This window comes from Caloenas nicobarica, chromosome 35 (assembly GCF_036013445.1).
Source record: "Caloenas nicobarica isolate bCalNic1 chromosome 35, bCalNic1.hap1, whole genome shotgun sequence".
Classification (NCBI taxonomy): domain Eukaryota; kingdom Metazoa; phylum Chordata; class Aves; order Columbiformes; family Columbidae; genus Caloenas; species Caloenas nicobarica.
In genome coordinates, this window is record NC_088279.1 from 96,408 (window position 1) to 109,416 (window position 13,009).

General features: G+C 65.4%; 1 protein-coding gene across 2 annotated transcripts; it reads right to left on the bottom strand.

Annotated features, from left to right (window-relative positions):
- Window positions 1–262: 262 nt before the first annotated feature.
- LOC136000824 (lipolysis-stimulated lipoprotein receptor-like) lies at window positions 263–13,009 on the bottom strand. 2 transcript variants are annotated; one of them, XM_065654812.1, is made up of 9 exons: window positions 12,965–13,009; window positions 10,939–11,208; window positions 8,951–9,070; window positions 7,764–7,910; window positions 6,848–6,934; window positions 4,424–4,495; window positions 3,151–3,204; window positions 2,165–2,445; window positions 263–904 (listed from the first exon to the last, which is right to left on the bottom strand). In XM_065654812.1, exons 1-9 carry the CDS (start codon window positions 12,996–12,998, stop codon window positions 869–871), a joined length of 1,101 nt encoding a protein of 366 aa, XP_065510884.1. In that variant the 5' UTR covers window positions 12,999–13,009; the 3' UTR covers window positions 263–868. The 2 variants fall into 2 exon arrangements, with proteins under 2 accessions (XP_065510884.1, XP_065510885.1); XM_065654813.1 differs by lacking the exon at window positions 3,151–3,204.

The window sequence follows — 13,009 nt, forward strand, 5'->3', positions numbered from 1 at the left end:
GAACCCGCGGGGACCCCAAAAAAAACGCAAAATCCACCCAAAATTCGCCCCGAATCCCCCAAAAACTCATCGGGAACCAACCCCCCAGACACTGAGGAACCCCAAAACCCCAATTAAACTCCTCAGGAACCCCCAAAAACCCACAGGGACCCCCCAAAAAACCATCAGAGAGCCCAAAACTCCCAAATTTTCCCCAAATTCCCCCAAAAAAGCCGCCAGGGACCCCCCCCCGAAGCTTCGGGAATGTCCCGTTTTCTCTAAAAATCGTTTATTTGGCCCCCAAAATCGTGAGGATTCGGTCACTGCAGTTAAAAACAAACAAAAAAAACCCCACGGTCCCCAAAATGCCCCAAATGGCCCCAAAAAATACAGGCTCGGGGGGGACCCAGGAGTTCGGGAGGGACCCAGGAGTTCGGGAGGGACCCAGGAGTGCCCCAGGGACCCAGGAGTTCGGGGAGGGACCCAGGAGTTCGGGAGGGACCCAGGAGTTCGGGAGGGACCCAGGAGTTCGGGAGGGGACCCAGGAGTTCGGGGAGGGACCCAGGAGTTCGGGGAGGGACCCAGGAGTTCGGGAGGGGACCCAGGAGTTCGGGAGGGACCCAGGAGTTCGGGAGGGGACCCAGGAGTTCGGGAGGGGACCCAGGAGTGCCCCAGGGACCCAGGAGTTCGGGGAGGGACCCAGGAGTTCGGGAGGGACCCAGGAGTTCGGGAGGGACCCAGGAGTTCGGGAGGGACCCAGGAGTTCGGGGAGGGACCCAGGAGTGCCCCAGGGACCCAGGCGTCCGGGAGGGACCCAGGAGTTCGGGAGGGACCCAGGAGTTCGGGGAGGGACCCAGGAGTGCCCCAGGGACCCAGGCGTCCGGGCCCCTCACACCACGAGACTCTCCCGGCTCAGGGCGTCGTTCTGGGGGGAAAAAGGGAAAAATCGGGGCTTTTGGGGGGACAAGGGAACCCCCAGACCCCCCAGAGGAGCCTCTGGGACCCCCAAAAACCCCAGAGCCCCCAAAACCCATCGGGACCCCCCAAAACCATCGGGACCCCCCCAAAACCCATCGGGACCCCCCAAAACCCATCAGGACCCCCCAAATTCATCAGGACCCCCCAAAATCCATCAGGACCCCCCAAAACCCATCAGGACCCCCCAAATCCATCAGGACCCCCCAAACCCATCGGGACCCCCCAAAACCATCGGGACCCCCCAAAATCCATCAGGACCCCCCAAACCCATCGGGACCCCCCAAAACCCATCGGGACCCCCCAAATTCATCAAACCCCCCAAACCCATCAGGACCCCCCCAAAATTCATCAGGACCCCCCAAATCCATCAGGACCCCCCAAATCCATCAGGACCCCCCAAAACCCATCAGGACCCCCCCAAAACCATCAGGACCCCCCAAAACCATCGGGGACCCCCCAAAACCCATCAGGGCCCCCCAAAATCCATCGGGGACCCCCCAAATCCATCAGGACCCCCCAAAACCCATCAGGGCCCCCCAAAATCCATCGGGGACCCCCCAAATCCATCAGGACCCCCCAAAACCCATCAGGGCCCCCCAAAATCCATCGGGACCCCCCAAATTCATCAGGACCCCCCAAACCCATCGGGACCCCCCAAATTCATCAGGACCCCCCCAAATCCATCAGGACCCCCCAAAACCATCGGGGACCCCCAAATCCATCAGGACCCCCCAAAATCCATCAGGACCCCCCAAACCCATCAGGGACCCCCAAATCCATCAGGACCCCCCAAAACCCATCAGGGCCCCCCAAAACCCATCGGGACCCCCAAAACCCATCGGGACCCCCCAAAACCCATCAGGACCCCCCAAACCCATCAGGGACCCCCAAATTCATCAGGACCCCCCCAAAACCCATCGGGACCCCCCAAATCCATCAGGACCCCCCCAAAATCCATCAGGACCCCCCCAAAACCCATCGGGACCCCCCAAATTCATCAGGACCCCCCAAAACCATCGGGGACCCCCAAATCCATCAGGACCCCCCAAACCCATCAGGACCCCCCAAATTCATCAGGACCCCCCCAAAATCCATCAGGACCCCCCAAATTCATCAGGACCCCCCAAAACCATCAGGACCCCCCCAAAACCATCAGGACCCCCCCAAAACCCATCGGGACCCCCCAAAATCCCCGCCCCTCCCCCACCTTTCGCAGCCGCCGGGGGGACCCGTGGGGGCGGGGCCCCGCTTTGGCCCCGCCCCCCCTGGCCCCGCCCCCCGCCGGCTCCAGCCAATCGTCGCGGGACCTCGAGCGGGGGCGGGGCCCGGGGCTTCCCGCCAAAACCTCCGCCGAGCGGCAGCGCCCCCTGGAGGGGGGGAGGGGGGAGGGAGGGACCCAGGCGTCCGGGGGAGGGACCCAGGAGTTCGGGGGAGGGACCCAGGCGTCCGGCGGCTCGTGCAGGGAGGTGACGTCGCTGGGGGGAGGGGCTGAAAGAGACGGAGGGGACCCAGGAGTTCGGGGGGGACCCAGGAGTTCGGGAGGGACCCAGGAGTTCGGGGGGGACCCAGGAGTTCGGGAGGGGACCCAGGAGTTCGGGAGGGGACCCAGGAGTTCGGGGGGGGGACCCAGGAGTTCGGGGAGGGACCCAGGCGTTCGGGGGTCCCAGTAACTCCCAGTACCCCTCCCAGTTACTCCAGTAAATCCCAGTAACCTACTCCCAGTGACCCCTCCCAGTGCTCCCAGTATGTCCCAGTATGTCCCAGTCCCCTCCCAGTCCTCCCAGTGACCCCTCCCAGTATGCCCCAGTAACTCCCAGTATGCCCCAGTGCTCCCAGTATGCCCCAGTATGTCCCAGTGACCCCTCCCAGTATCTCCCAGTAACTCCCAGTATGTCCCAGTCTCTCCCAGTACCTCCCAGTATGCCCCAGTATCTCCCAGTATGTCCCAGTGACCCCTCCCAGTATCTCCCAGTACGTCCCAGTGCTCCCAGTGACCCCTCCCAGTCTCTCCCAGTACCTCCCAGTATGTCCCAGTCTCTCCCAGTATGCCCCAGTGCTCCCAGTGACCCCTCCCAGTCTCTCCCAGTCTCTCCCAGTACGTCCCAGTGCTCCCAGTATGTCCCAGTGACCCCTCCCAGTCTCTCCCAGTCTCTCCCAGTCTCTCCCAGTACGTCCCAGTGCTCCCAGTCCCACCTGTCTCGGCCGCTCCCGTCGGCTCCAGGAACCGCAGCAGGGGGAGGGGCGGGGCTGGGGGGACCCAGGCGTCCGGGAGGGACCCAGGCGTCCGGGGCTCCCAGTCACCCCAGTAACCCCCCCCAGCACCTCCCAGTAACCCCCCCCAGTGCTCCCAGTAACTCCCAGTTAAACCCCCCAGTGCTCCCAGTAACCCCCAGTAACCCCCCCCAGCACCTCCCAGTAACCCCCCCCAGTGCTCCCAGTAACTCCCAGTAACTCCCAGTAACTCCCAGTAGCCCCCCCCAGTGCTCCCAGTAACTCCCAGTAACCCCCCCCAGTGCTCCCAGTAACTCCCAGTAACTCCCAGTAACCCCCCCAGTGCTCCCAGTAACTCCCAGTAAGCCCCAGTAACCTCCCCAGTAATCACCAGTAACCCCCCCCAGTGCTCCCAGTAACTCCCAGTAACTCCCAGTTAAACCCCCCAGTGCTCCCAGTAAATCCCAGTAACTCCCAGTAACCCCCAATAACCCTCCCAGTAACTCCCAGTAACTCCCAGTAACCTCCCCAGTAACCACCAGTAAGCCCCCCCAGTGCTCCCAGTAACTCCCAGTTAAACCCCCCAGTGCTCCCAGTAACTCCCAGTAACTCCCAGTAACCCCCAATAACCCTCCCAGTGCTCCCAGTAACTCCCAGTTAGCCCCAGTAACCTCCCCAGTAACCACCAGTAACCCCCCCCAGTGCTCCCAGTAACTCCCAGTAACCCCCCCCAGTGCTCCCAGTAACTCCCAGTTAAACCCCCCAGTGCTCCCAGTAACTCCCAGTGCTCCCAGTAACCCCCCCCAGTAACTCCCAGTAACTCCCAGTAACCCCCCCCAGTGCTCCCAGTAACTCCCAGTAACCCCCCCCAGTGCTCCCAGTAACTCCCAGTTAAACCCCCCAGTGCTCCCAGTAACTCCCAGTAACTCCCAGTAACCCCCAATAACCCTCCCAGTGCTCCCAGTAACTCCCAGTTAAACCCCCCAGTGCTCCCAGTAACTCCCAGTAACTCCCAGTAACCTCCCCAGTAACCACCAGTAACCCCCCCAGTGCTCCCAGTAACTCCCCGTAACTCCCAGTAACTCCCAGTAACCCCCCCCAGTGCTCCCAGTAACTCCCAGTAACCCCCAGTAACCCTCCCAGTGCTCCCAGTGACCACACCCCCCCCCCCCCCCCCCCCCCATGGAAGGGACCCAGGTGTCCGGGGCTGTGACTGACGGGTGGCTGGATTGATTGACAGGTGTCAATCACTGACCTGCGTCACCCAGCAGGGGGGCGTGGGAGCCGCCGGGGGGACGGGTCGCACCAGTATCCCCAGTATGGCCCACTGCGGAAACCAGTATCGTAAACTGGGGGCACCAGTATCCCCAGTATGACCCACTGGTGTCGCCAAAAGGACCCAGGAGTGCCCCCAAACCCCCCAAATGGGACCCAGGAGTGCCCCAGAGGGACCCAGGAGTGCCCCAAAAGGACCCAGGAATGCCCCCAAACCCCCCAAATGGGACCCAGGAGTGCCCCAGAGGGACCCAGGAGTGCCCCAAAAGGACCCAGGAATGCCCCCAAACCCCCGAAATGGGACCCAGGAGTGCCCCAGAGGGACCCAGGAGTGCCCCAAAAGGACCCAGGAATGCCCCCAAACCCCCGAAATGGGACCCAGGAGTGCCCCAGAGGGACCCAGGAGTGCCCCAAAAGGACCCAGGAGTGCCCCCAAACCCCCCAAATGGGACCCAGGAGTGCCCCAGAGGGACCCAGGAGTGCCCCAAACCCCCCAAATGGGACCCAGGAGTGCCCCAAAAGGACCCAGGAATGCCCCCAAACCCCCCAAATGGGACCCAGGAGTGCCCCAGAGGGACCCAGGAGTGCCCCAAAAGGACCCAGGAATGCCCCCAAACCCCCGAAATGGGACCCAGGAGTGCCCCAGAGGGACCCAGGAGTGCCCCAAAAGGACCCAGGAATGCCCCCAAACCCCCGAAATGGGACCCAGGAGTGCCCCAGAGGGACCCAGGAGTGCCCCCAAACCCCCCAAATGGGACCCAGGAGTGCCCCAGAGGGACCCAGGAATGCCCCAAAAGGACCCAGGAGTGCCCCAGAGGGACCCAGGAGTGCCCCAAACCCCCCCAAATGGGACCCAGGAGTGCCCCAGAGGGACCCAGGAGTGCCCCAAAAGGACCCAGGAGTGCCCCCAAACCCCCCAAATGGGACCCAGGAGTGCCCCAGAGGGACCCAGGAGTGCCCCCAAACCCCTCAAATGGGACCCAGGAGTGCCCCAGAGGGACCCAGGAGTGCCCCAAAAGGACCCAGGAGTACCCCCAAACCCCCCAAATGGGACCCAGGAGTGCCCCAAAAGGACCCAGGAGTACCCCCAAACCCCCCCAAATGGGACCCAGGAGTGCCCCAGAGGGACCCAGGAGTGCCCCAAAAGGACCCAGGAGTGCCCCAAACCCCCCAAATGGGACCCAGGAGTGCCCCAAAAGGACCCAGGAGTACCCCCAAACCCCCCAAATGGGACCCAGGAGTGCCCCAGAGGGACCCAGGAGTGCCCCAAAAGGACCCAGGAGTGCCCCCAAACCCCCGAAATGGGACCCAGGAGTGCCCCAGAGGGACCCAGGAGTGCCCCAAAAGGACCCAGGAGTACCCCCAAACCCCCCAAATGGGACCCAGGAGTGCCCCAAAAGGACCCAGGAGTGCCCCCAAACCCCCCAAATGGGACCCAGGAGTGCCCCAGAGGGACCCAGGAGTGCCCCAAAAGGACCCAGGAGTGCCCCCAAACCCCCCAAATGGGACCCAGGAGTGCCCCAGAGGGACCCAGGAGTGCCCCAAAGGGACCCAAAAGGGACCCAGGAGTGCCCCAAAGGGACCCAGAAGGGACCCAGGAGTGCCCCGAAAGGACCCAGGAGTGCCCCAAAGGGACCCAGGAGTGCCCCGAAAGGACCCAGGAGCGCCCCAAAGGGACCCAGAAGGGACCCAGGAGTGCCCCAGAGGGACCCAGGAGTGCCCCAAAAGGACCCAGGAGTACCCCCAAACCCCCCAAATGGGACCCAGGAGTGCCCCAAAAGGACCCAGGAGTACCCCCAAACCCCCCCAAATGGGACCCAGGAGTGCCCCAGAGGGACCCAGGAGTGCCCCAAAAGGACCCAGGAGTGCCCCAAACCCCCCAAATGGGACCCAGGAGTGCCCCAGAGGGACCCAGGAGTGCCCCAAAAGGACCCAGGAGTGCCCCCAAACCCCCGAAATGGGACCCAGGAGTGCCCCAGAGGGACCCAGGAGTGCCCCAAAAGGACCCAGGAGTACCCCCAAACCCCCCAAATGGGACCCAGGAGTGCCCCAGAGGGACCCAGGAGTGCCCCAAAAGGACCCAGGAGTGCCCCCAAACCCCCCAAATGGGACCCAGGAGTGCCCCAGAGGGACCCAGGAGTACCCCCAAATCCCCCCAAATGGGACCCAGGAGTGCCCCAGAGGGACCCAGGAGTGCCCCAAAAGGACCCAGGAGTGCCCCCAAACCCCCCAAATGGGACCCAGGAGTGCCCCAAAAGGACCCAGGAGTACCCCCAAACCCCCCAAATGGGACCCAGGAGTCACTTGCTGGTGTCCCCAGTATCCCCAGTATGACCCACTGGTGCTCCCAGTATCACAAACTGGCGCTCCCAGTGCTCCCAGTGCCCAAACTGGTTTCACTCACCCAGGCTGTGGAGGGGGATGGGCGGGGGGGCGTGGCCATAAGCCCCGCCCCCTCCCCCGGAAGTCGCCGCTTTTCCCGCCCAATATACTGCGGGGAAGAAAGAGGACCCAGGCGTCCGGGGAGGCCACGCCCACTTCCAGGGGACCCAGGAGTGCCCCACAGGGACCCAGGAGTGCCCCAAAACCCCCCAAAAGGGACCCAGGAGTGCCCCACAGGGACCCAGGAGTGCCCCCAAACCCCACCAAATGGGACCCAGGAGTGCCCCAAAGGGACCCAGGAGTGCCCCCAAACCCCACCAAATGGGACCCAGGAGTGCCCCAAAGGGACCCAGGAGTGCCCCCAAACCCCACCAAATGGGACCCAGGAGTGCCCCACAGGGACCCAGGAGTGCCCCGAAACCCCCCAAAAAGGACCCAAGAATGCCCCGAAACCCCCCAAAAGGGACCCAGGAGTGCCCCAAAGGGACCCAGGAATGCCCCAAAGGGACCCAAAAGGGACCCAGGAGTGCCCCGAAAGGACCCAGGAGCGCCCCAGAGGGACCCAGGAGTGCCCCAAAAGGACCCAGGAGCGCCCCAGAGGGACCCAGGAGTGCCCCAAAGGGACCCAGGAGCGCCCCAAAGGGACCCCAGCAGTGCCCCAGAGGGACCCAGGAGCGCCCCAGAGGGACCCAGGAGTGCCCCAGAGGGACCCAAAAGGGACCCAGGAGTGCCCCGAAAGGACCCAGGAGCGCCCCAGAGGGACCCAGGAGTGCCCCAAAAGGACCCAGGAGCGCCCCAGAGGGACCCAGGAGTGCCCCAAAGGGACCCAGGAGTGCCCCAAAAGGACCCAGGAGTGCCCCCAAACCCCTCAAATGGGACCCAGGAATGCCCCGAAAGGACCCAGCAGTGCCGCGGGCAGGTGCCGCGGTGCCACTCACGGGCCTCGGGGCAGCAGCAGCGCTGGGGGCAGCAGGGGCAGCGCACGAGGCAGCAGCAGCTGTGGGGGCAGCACTGGCACCAGCACAGCCCCAGCGCCAGCGCCCCCAGTGCCGCTCCCAGTAACACCAGCACCACGAACAGCCAGTCTGCGGGGGGACGGCAGGGCTCAGCCGGGGGACCCAGGCGTCCGGGGGAGGCCCGAGCCCGCCCCCCAGAGAGCCCGGACGCCTGGGTCCCCCCTCCCGGACGCCTGGGTCCCCTCAGAACTCCTGGGTTCCCTCCCTATGGTCCCATCCCCAGACGCCTGGGTCCCCCCCGGACGCCTGGGTCCCCATTTCGGGTCCCCTCCCGGACGCCTGGGTCCCCTCCCTGGGTTGGGGGGAGGGGCTGGGAGCACTGGGAGGGGGTTACTGGGGTTTACTGGGAGTTCTGGAGGGACCCAGGAGTTCAGGGAGGACCCAGGAGTGCCCCAAGGACCCAAGAGTTCAGGAGGGACCCAGGAGTGCCCCAAGGGACCCAGGAGTTCGGCAGGGACCCAGGAGTTCTGGGGGGGACCCAGGAGTGCCCCAGGGACCCAGGAGTTCGGGAGGGACCCAGGAGTTCTGGGGAGGACCCAGGAGTGCCCCAAGGACCAAGAGTTCAGGAGGGACCCAGGAGTGCCCCAAGGGACCCAGGAGTTCGGCAGGGACCCAGTTGTTCGGGAGGGGACCCAGGAGTTCGGGAGGGGACCCAGGAGTTCTGGGGGACCCAGTTGTTCAGGAGGGGACCCAGGAGTGCCCCAGGGACCCAGGAGTTCAGGGGGGACCCAGGAGTTCTGGGGGACCCAGGAGTTCGGGAAGGGACCCAGGAGTTCGGGAAGGGACCCAGGAGTGCCCCAGGGACCCAGGAGTTCTGGAGGGACCCAGGAGTTCGGGAGGGACCCAGGAGTGCCCCAAGGGACCCAGGAGTTCGGGAGGGACCCAGGAGTTCGGGAGGGGACCCAGGAGTTCGGGAGGGGACCCAGGAGTGCCCCAAGGGACCCAGGAGTTCGGCAGGGACCCAGGAGTTCGGGAGGGACCCAGGCGCGCCCCAAGGGACCCAGGCGTTCGGGAGGGACCCAGGCGTTCGGGAGGGACCCAGGAGTGCCCCAGGGACCCAGGCGTTCGGGGCCCCTCGTTCCCAGTCCCGCCCAGCGCCCCCGTCTCACCCAGCACCAGCAGGTCGGTGTGTCCCTCGTTGTCCCCGCTCAGGTCCCCGGTCGAGCTCACCGTGCACACGTAGGTGCCGCTGTCCCCCCAGGCGGCCGCCCCCAGGCTCAGGTCAGCACCTGCCACCTCGGACCTCTCAGCTCTGACCTCCTGGGTCCCCCCACCCCGGATGCCTGGGTCCCTCCCGGACGCCTGGGTCCCTCCCGAACTCCTGGGTCCCCTCCCGAACTCCTGGGTCCCCTCCCGAACTCCTGGGTCCCCTCCCGAACTCCTGGGTCCCTCCCGGACGCCTGGGTCCCCTCCCGGACGCCTGGGTCCCTCCCAGACACCTGGGTCCCCCCCCGAACTCCTGGGTCCCTCCCGAACTCCTGGGTCCCTCCCGGACGCCTGGGTCCCTCCCGAACTCCTGGGTCCCCTCCCGAACTCCTGGGTCCCTCCCGGACGCCTGGGTCCCCTCCCGGACGCCTGGGTCCCTCCCAGACACCTGGGTCCCCCCCCGAACTCCTGGGTCCCTCCCGAACTCCTGGGTCTCCCCCCGAACTCCCGGGTCCCCTCCCGGACGCCTGGGTCCCTCCCGGACGCCTGGGTCCCTCCCAGAACTCCTGGGTCCCCCTCGAACTCCTGGGTCCCTCCCGAACTCCTGGGTCCCCTCCCGAACTCCTGGGTCCCTCCCGAACTCCTGGGTCCCTCCCAGAACTCCTGGGTCCCTCCCAGACTCCTGGGTCCCCTCCCGAACTCCTGGGTCCCAATTTCCCAAACCTCCCAATATCCCCAACATCTCCCTGGTGTCCCCAATGTCCCCAGTGTCCCCAAACTCCCCAATATCCCCAATGTCCCTAACGTCCCCAACCCTCCCAATGTCCCCAACACCCCCAGTGTCCCCAATGTCCCCAAAGCCCCCAATGTCCCCCCAACATCCCCAACCCCCCAATGTCCCGAATGTCCCCCATGATCCCCCAATGTCCCCAACATCCCCAATGTCCCCAACGTCCCCAACACCCTCAATGTCCCCAATGACCCCAATGTCCCCCATGACCCCCCAATGCCCCCAACCCCCCAATGTCCCCAACACCCCCAGTGTCCCCAAAGACCCCCAACCCCCACAACGTCCCCAAGACCCCCAATGTCCCCAATGACCCCCCAATGTCCCCCATGACCCCCCAATGTCCCCCATGACCCCCCAATGTCCCCCATGACCCGCAAACACCCCAATGTCCCCAATGAGCCCCCAATGTCCCCCATGACCCGCAAACACCCCAATGTCCCCAATGAGCCCCCAATGTCCCCCATGACCCCCCAATGTCCCCCATGACCCCCCAATGTCCCCCATGACCCGCAAACACCCCAATGTCCCCAATGAGCCCCCAATGTCCCCCATGACCCCCCAATGTCCCCAATGACCCCCAAACACCCCAATGTCCCCAATGAGCCCCCAATGTCCCCAACGCCCCCAACACCCCCAATGACCCCAATGTCCCCAATGACCCCAATGTCCCCAACCCCCCCAATGACCCCAACACCCCCAACATCCTCAATGTCCCCAATGTCCCCAATGACCCCAATGTCCCCAACCCCCCCAATGACCCCAACCACCCCAATGTCCCCAATGACCCCCCAATGTCCCCAACGTCCCCAACGTCCCCAATGCCCCCAATGACCCCCCAATGTCCCCAATGTCCCGAATGCCCCCAATGACCCCCCAATGTCCCCAACGCCCCCAACCCCCCCAATGACCCCAATGCCCCCAACGACCCCAATGACCCCAATGTCCCCAACGCCCTCAATGACCCCCCAATGTCCCCAACGTCCCCAATGTCCCCAACGCCCCCAACCCCCCCAATGACCCCAACACCTCCAATGTCCCCCATGACCCCCAACGTCCCCAACCCCCCAATGTCCCCAAAGCTCCCAATGTCCCCAATGTCCCCAACCCCCCCAATGTCCCCAACGTCCCCAACCCCCCCAACCCCCCCCGTCCCCCCGTCACCTCCTCGGATGGTGACGCCGCGCCCCCGGTACGCGTCCCCCAGCGTCACCGTGTCCCCCTGCTTGGCGGCCACGATGCGCACGGGACACGAGTCCCCGTCCCCGTCCCCCCCCCGGGGACACGGCGCCTTGAACTTCCAGGTGACGATGGGGGGGACGTCGTCGGGGGCCGGCGGGAAGCGGCAGCGCAGCAGCACGGGCTGGAACGGCAGCGCCACGTAACGCGCCTGCGGGACGCTCACCGGCACCGGCGACACCGGGGGCACGGGCGCTGCGGACACGGCGGGGACGTGGCTGGGGGGGGGACACCCGGACGCCTGGGTCCCCTCCCGGACGCCTGGGTCCCCTCCCGAACTCCTGGGTCCCTCCCGGACGCCTGGGTCCCCTCCTGAACTCCTGGGTCCCCTCCCAGATGCCTGGGTCCCTCCCGGACGCCTGGGTCCCCTCCTGAACTCCTGGGTCCCCTCCCGGATGCCTGGGTCCCCTCCCGGATGCCTGGGGCCTCTCCCGGACGCCTGGGTCCCCTCCTGAACGCCTGGGTCCCCTCCTGAACTCCTGGGTCCCCTCCCGGACGCCTGGGTCCCCTCCCGAACTCCTGGGTCCCTTCCCAAACTCCTGGGTCCCCTCCCGAACTCCTGGGTCCCCTCCCGGACGCCTGGGTCCCCTCCTGAACTCCTGGGTCCCTCCCGGACTCCTGGGTCCCCTCCTGAACTCCTGGGTCCCTCCCGGACACCTGGGTCCCTCCCGGACGCCTGGGTCCCCTCCTGAACTCCTGGGTCCCTCCCGGACGCCTGGGTCCCTCCTGGACGCCTGGGTTCCCTCCTGAACTCCTGGGTCCCCTCTCGAACTCCTGGGTCCCCTCCCGGACGCCTGGGTCCCCTCCCGGACGCCTGGGTCCCCTCCCGGACGCCTGGGTCCCTCCCGAACTCCTGGGTCCCCTCCCGGACGCCTGGGTCCCTCCTGAACTCCTGGGTCCCTCCTGAACTCCTGGGTCCCCTCCCGGACGCCTGGGTCCCCTCCCGAACTCCTGGGTCCCTTCCCAAACTCCTGGGTCCCTCCCGAACTCCTGGGTCCCTTCCCAAACTCCTGGGTCCCTCCTGAACTCCTGGGTCCCCTCCCGGACGCCTGGGTCCCTCCCGGACACCTGGGTTCCCTCCTGAACTCCTGGGTCCCCTCCCGGACGCCTGGGTCCCCTCCCGGACGCCTGGGTCCCCTCCTGAACTCCTGGGTCCCCTCCCCGAACTCCTGGGTCCCCTCCAGAACTCCTGGGTCCCCTCCCGGACGCCTGGGTCCCTCCCGGACGCCTGGGTCCCCTCCTGAACTCCTGGGTCCCTCCCGGACGCCTGGGTCCCCTCCCGAACTCCTGGGTCCCCTCCCGGACGCCTGGGTCCCCTCCCAAACTCCTGGGTCCCTCCCGGACGCCTGGGTCCCTCCCGGACGCCTGGGTCCCTGGCCCCCTGGCTCTTGTCCCCCCTCAATTCTCCCCAAAACCTCTTAATTGCTCCTTAATTACCCACAATTACACCAAGTTCCCCCTCGTTAATTACCACCCAATTCCCTTAATTACCCCATTAATTAAGTCCCATGCCTCCGATTTCCCTATTAATTAACCCCCACCCCCCAATTAGCTCCTCAAATCCCCAAAGCCCCTTAATTACCCCCTTAATTAGCCCAAAGCCCTTAATTACCCCATGAATTAACCCCCCCAATCAGCCCCCAGCACCTTAATTACCCCTCGGGCCCCCAATTACCCCAATAATTAGCCCAAATACGCTTTGTTACTCCCTTAATTAACCCCCGGGACCCCTGGTTAGCCCCTTAATTACCCCCCAGACCGTTAATTACCCCCTTAATTAACCCCCAACCCCCCCCAAAAGCCCCTCAACTCCCCCCTTAATTACCCCCCGACCCCCTAATTACCCCCTCAACCAACCCCCCGGCCCCTTAATTACCCGCCAGGCCCTTAATTACCCGCCAGGCCCTTAATTACCCCCCTAATTAACGCGTTAATTGGGCCCCGGGCGCACCCAGCAGCGCCAGCAGCGCGGCCACGGCGGCCATGGCGCGGGTGG

Bases quoted from the DNA above. Each gene is read 5' to 3' on its own strand.
- LOC136000824 (XM_065654812.1), bottom strand. From the start codon at position 12,998: ATGGCCGCCGTGGCCGCGCTGCTGGCGCTGCTGG. The intron at 7,911-8,950 runs GTGAGACGGGGG...GTCCCCCCGCAG, and splicing joins CACCGACCTGCTGGTGCTGG to ACTGGCTGTTCGTGGTGCTG. The intron at 905-2,164 runs GTGGGGGAGGGG...TTTTCCCCCCAG, and splicing joins CCCCCCGGCGGCTGCGAAAG to AACGACGCCCTGAGCCGGGA.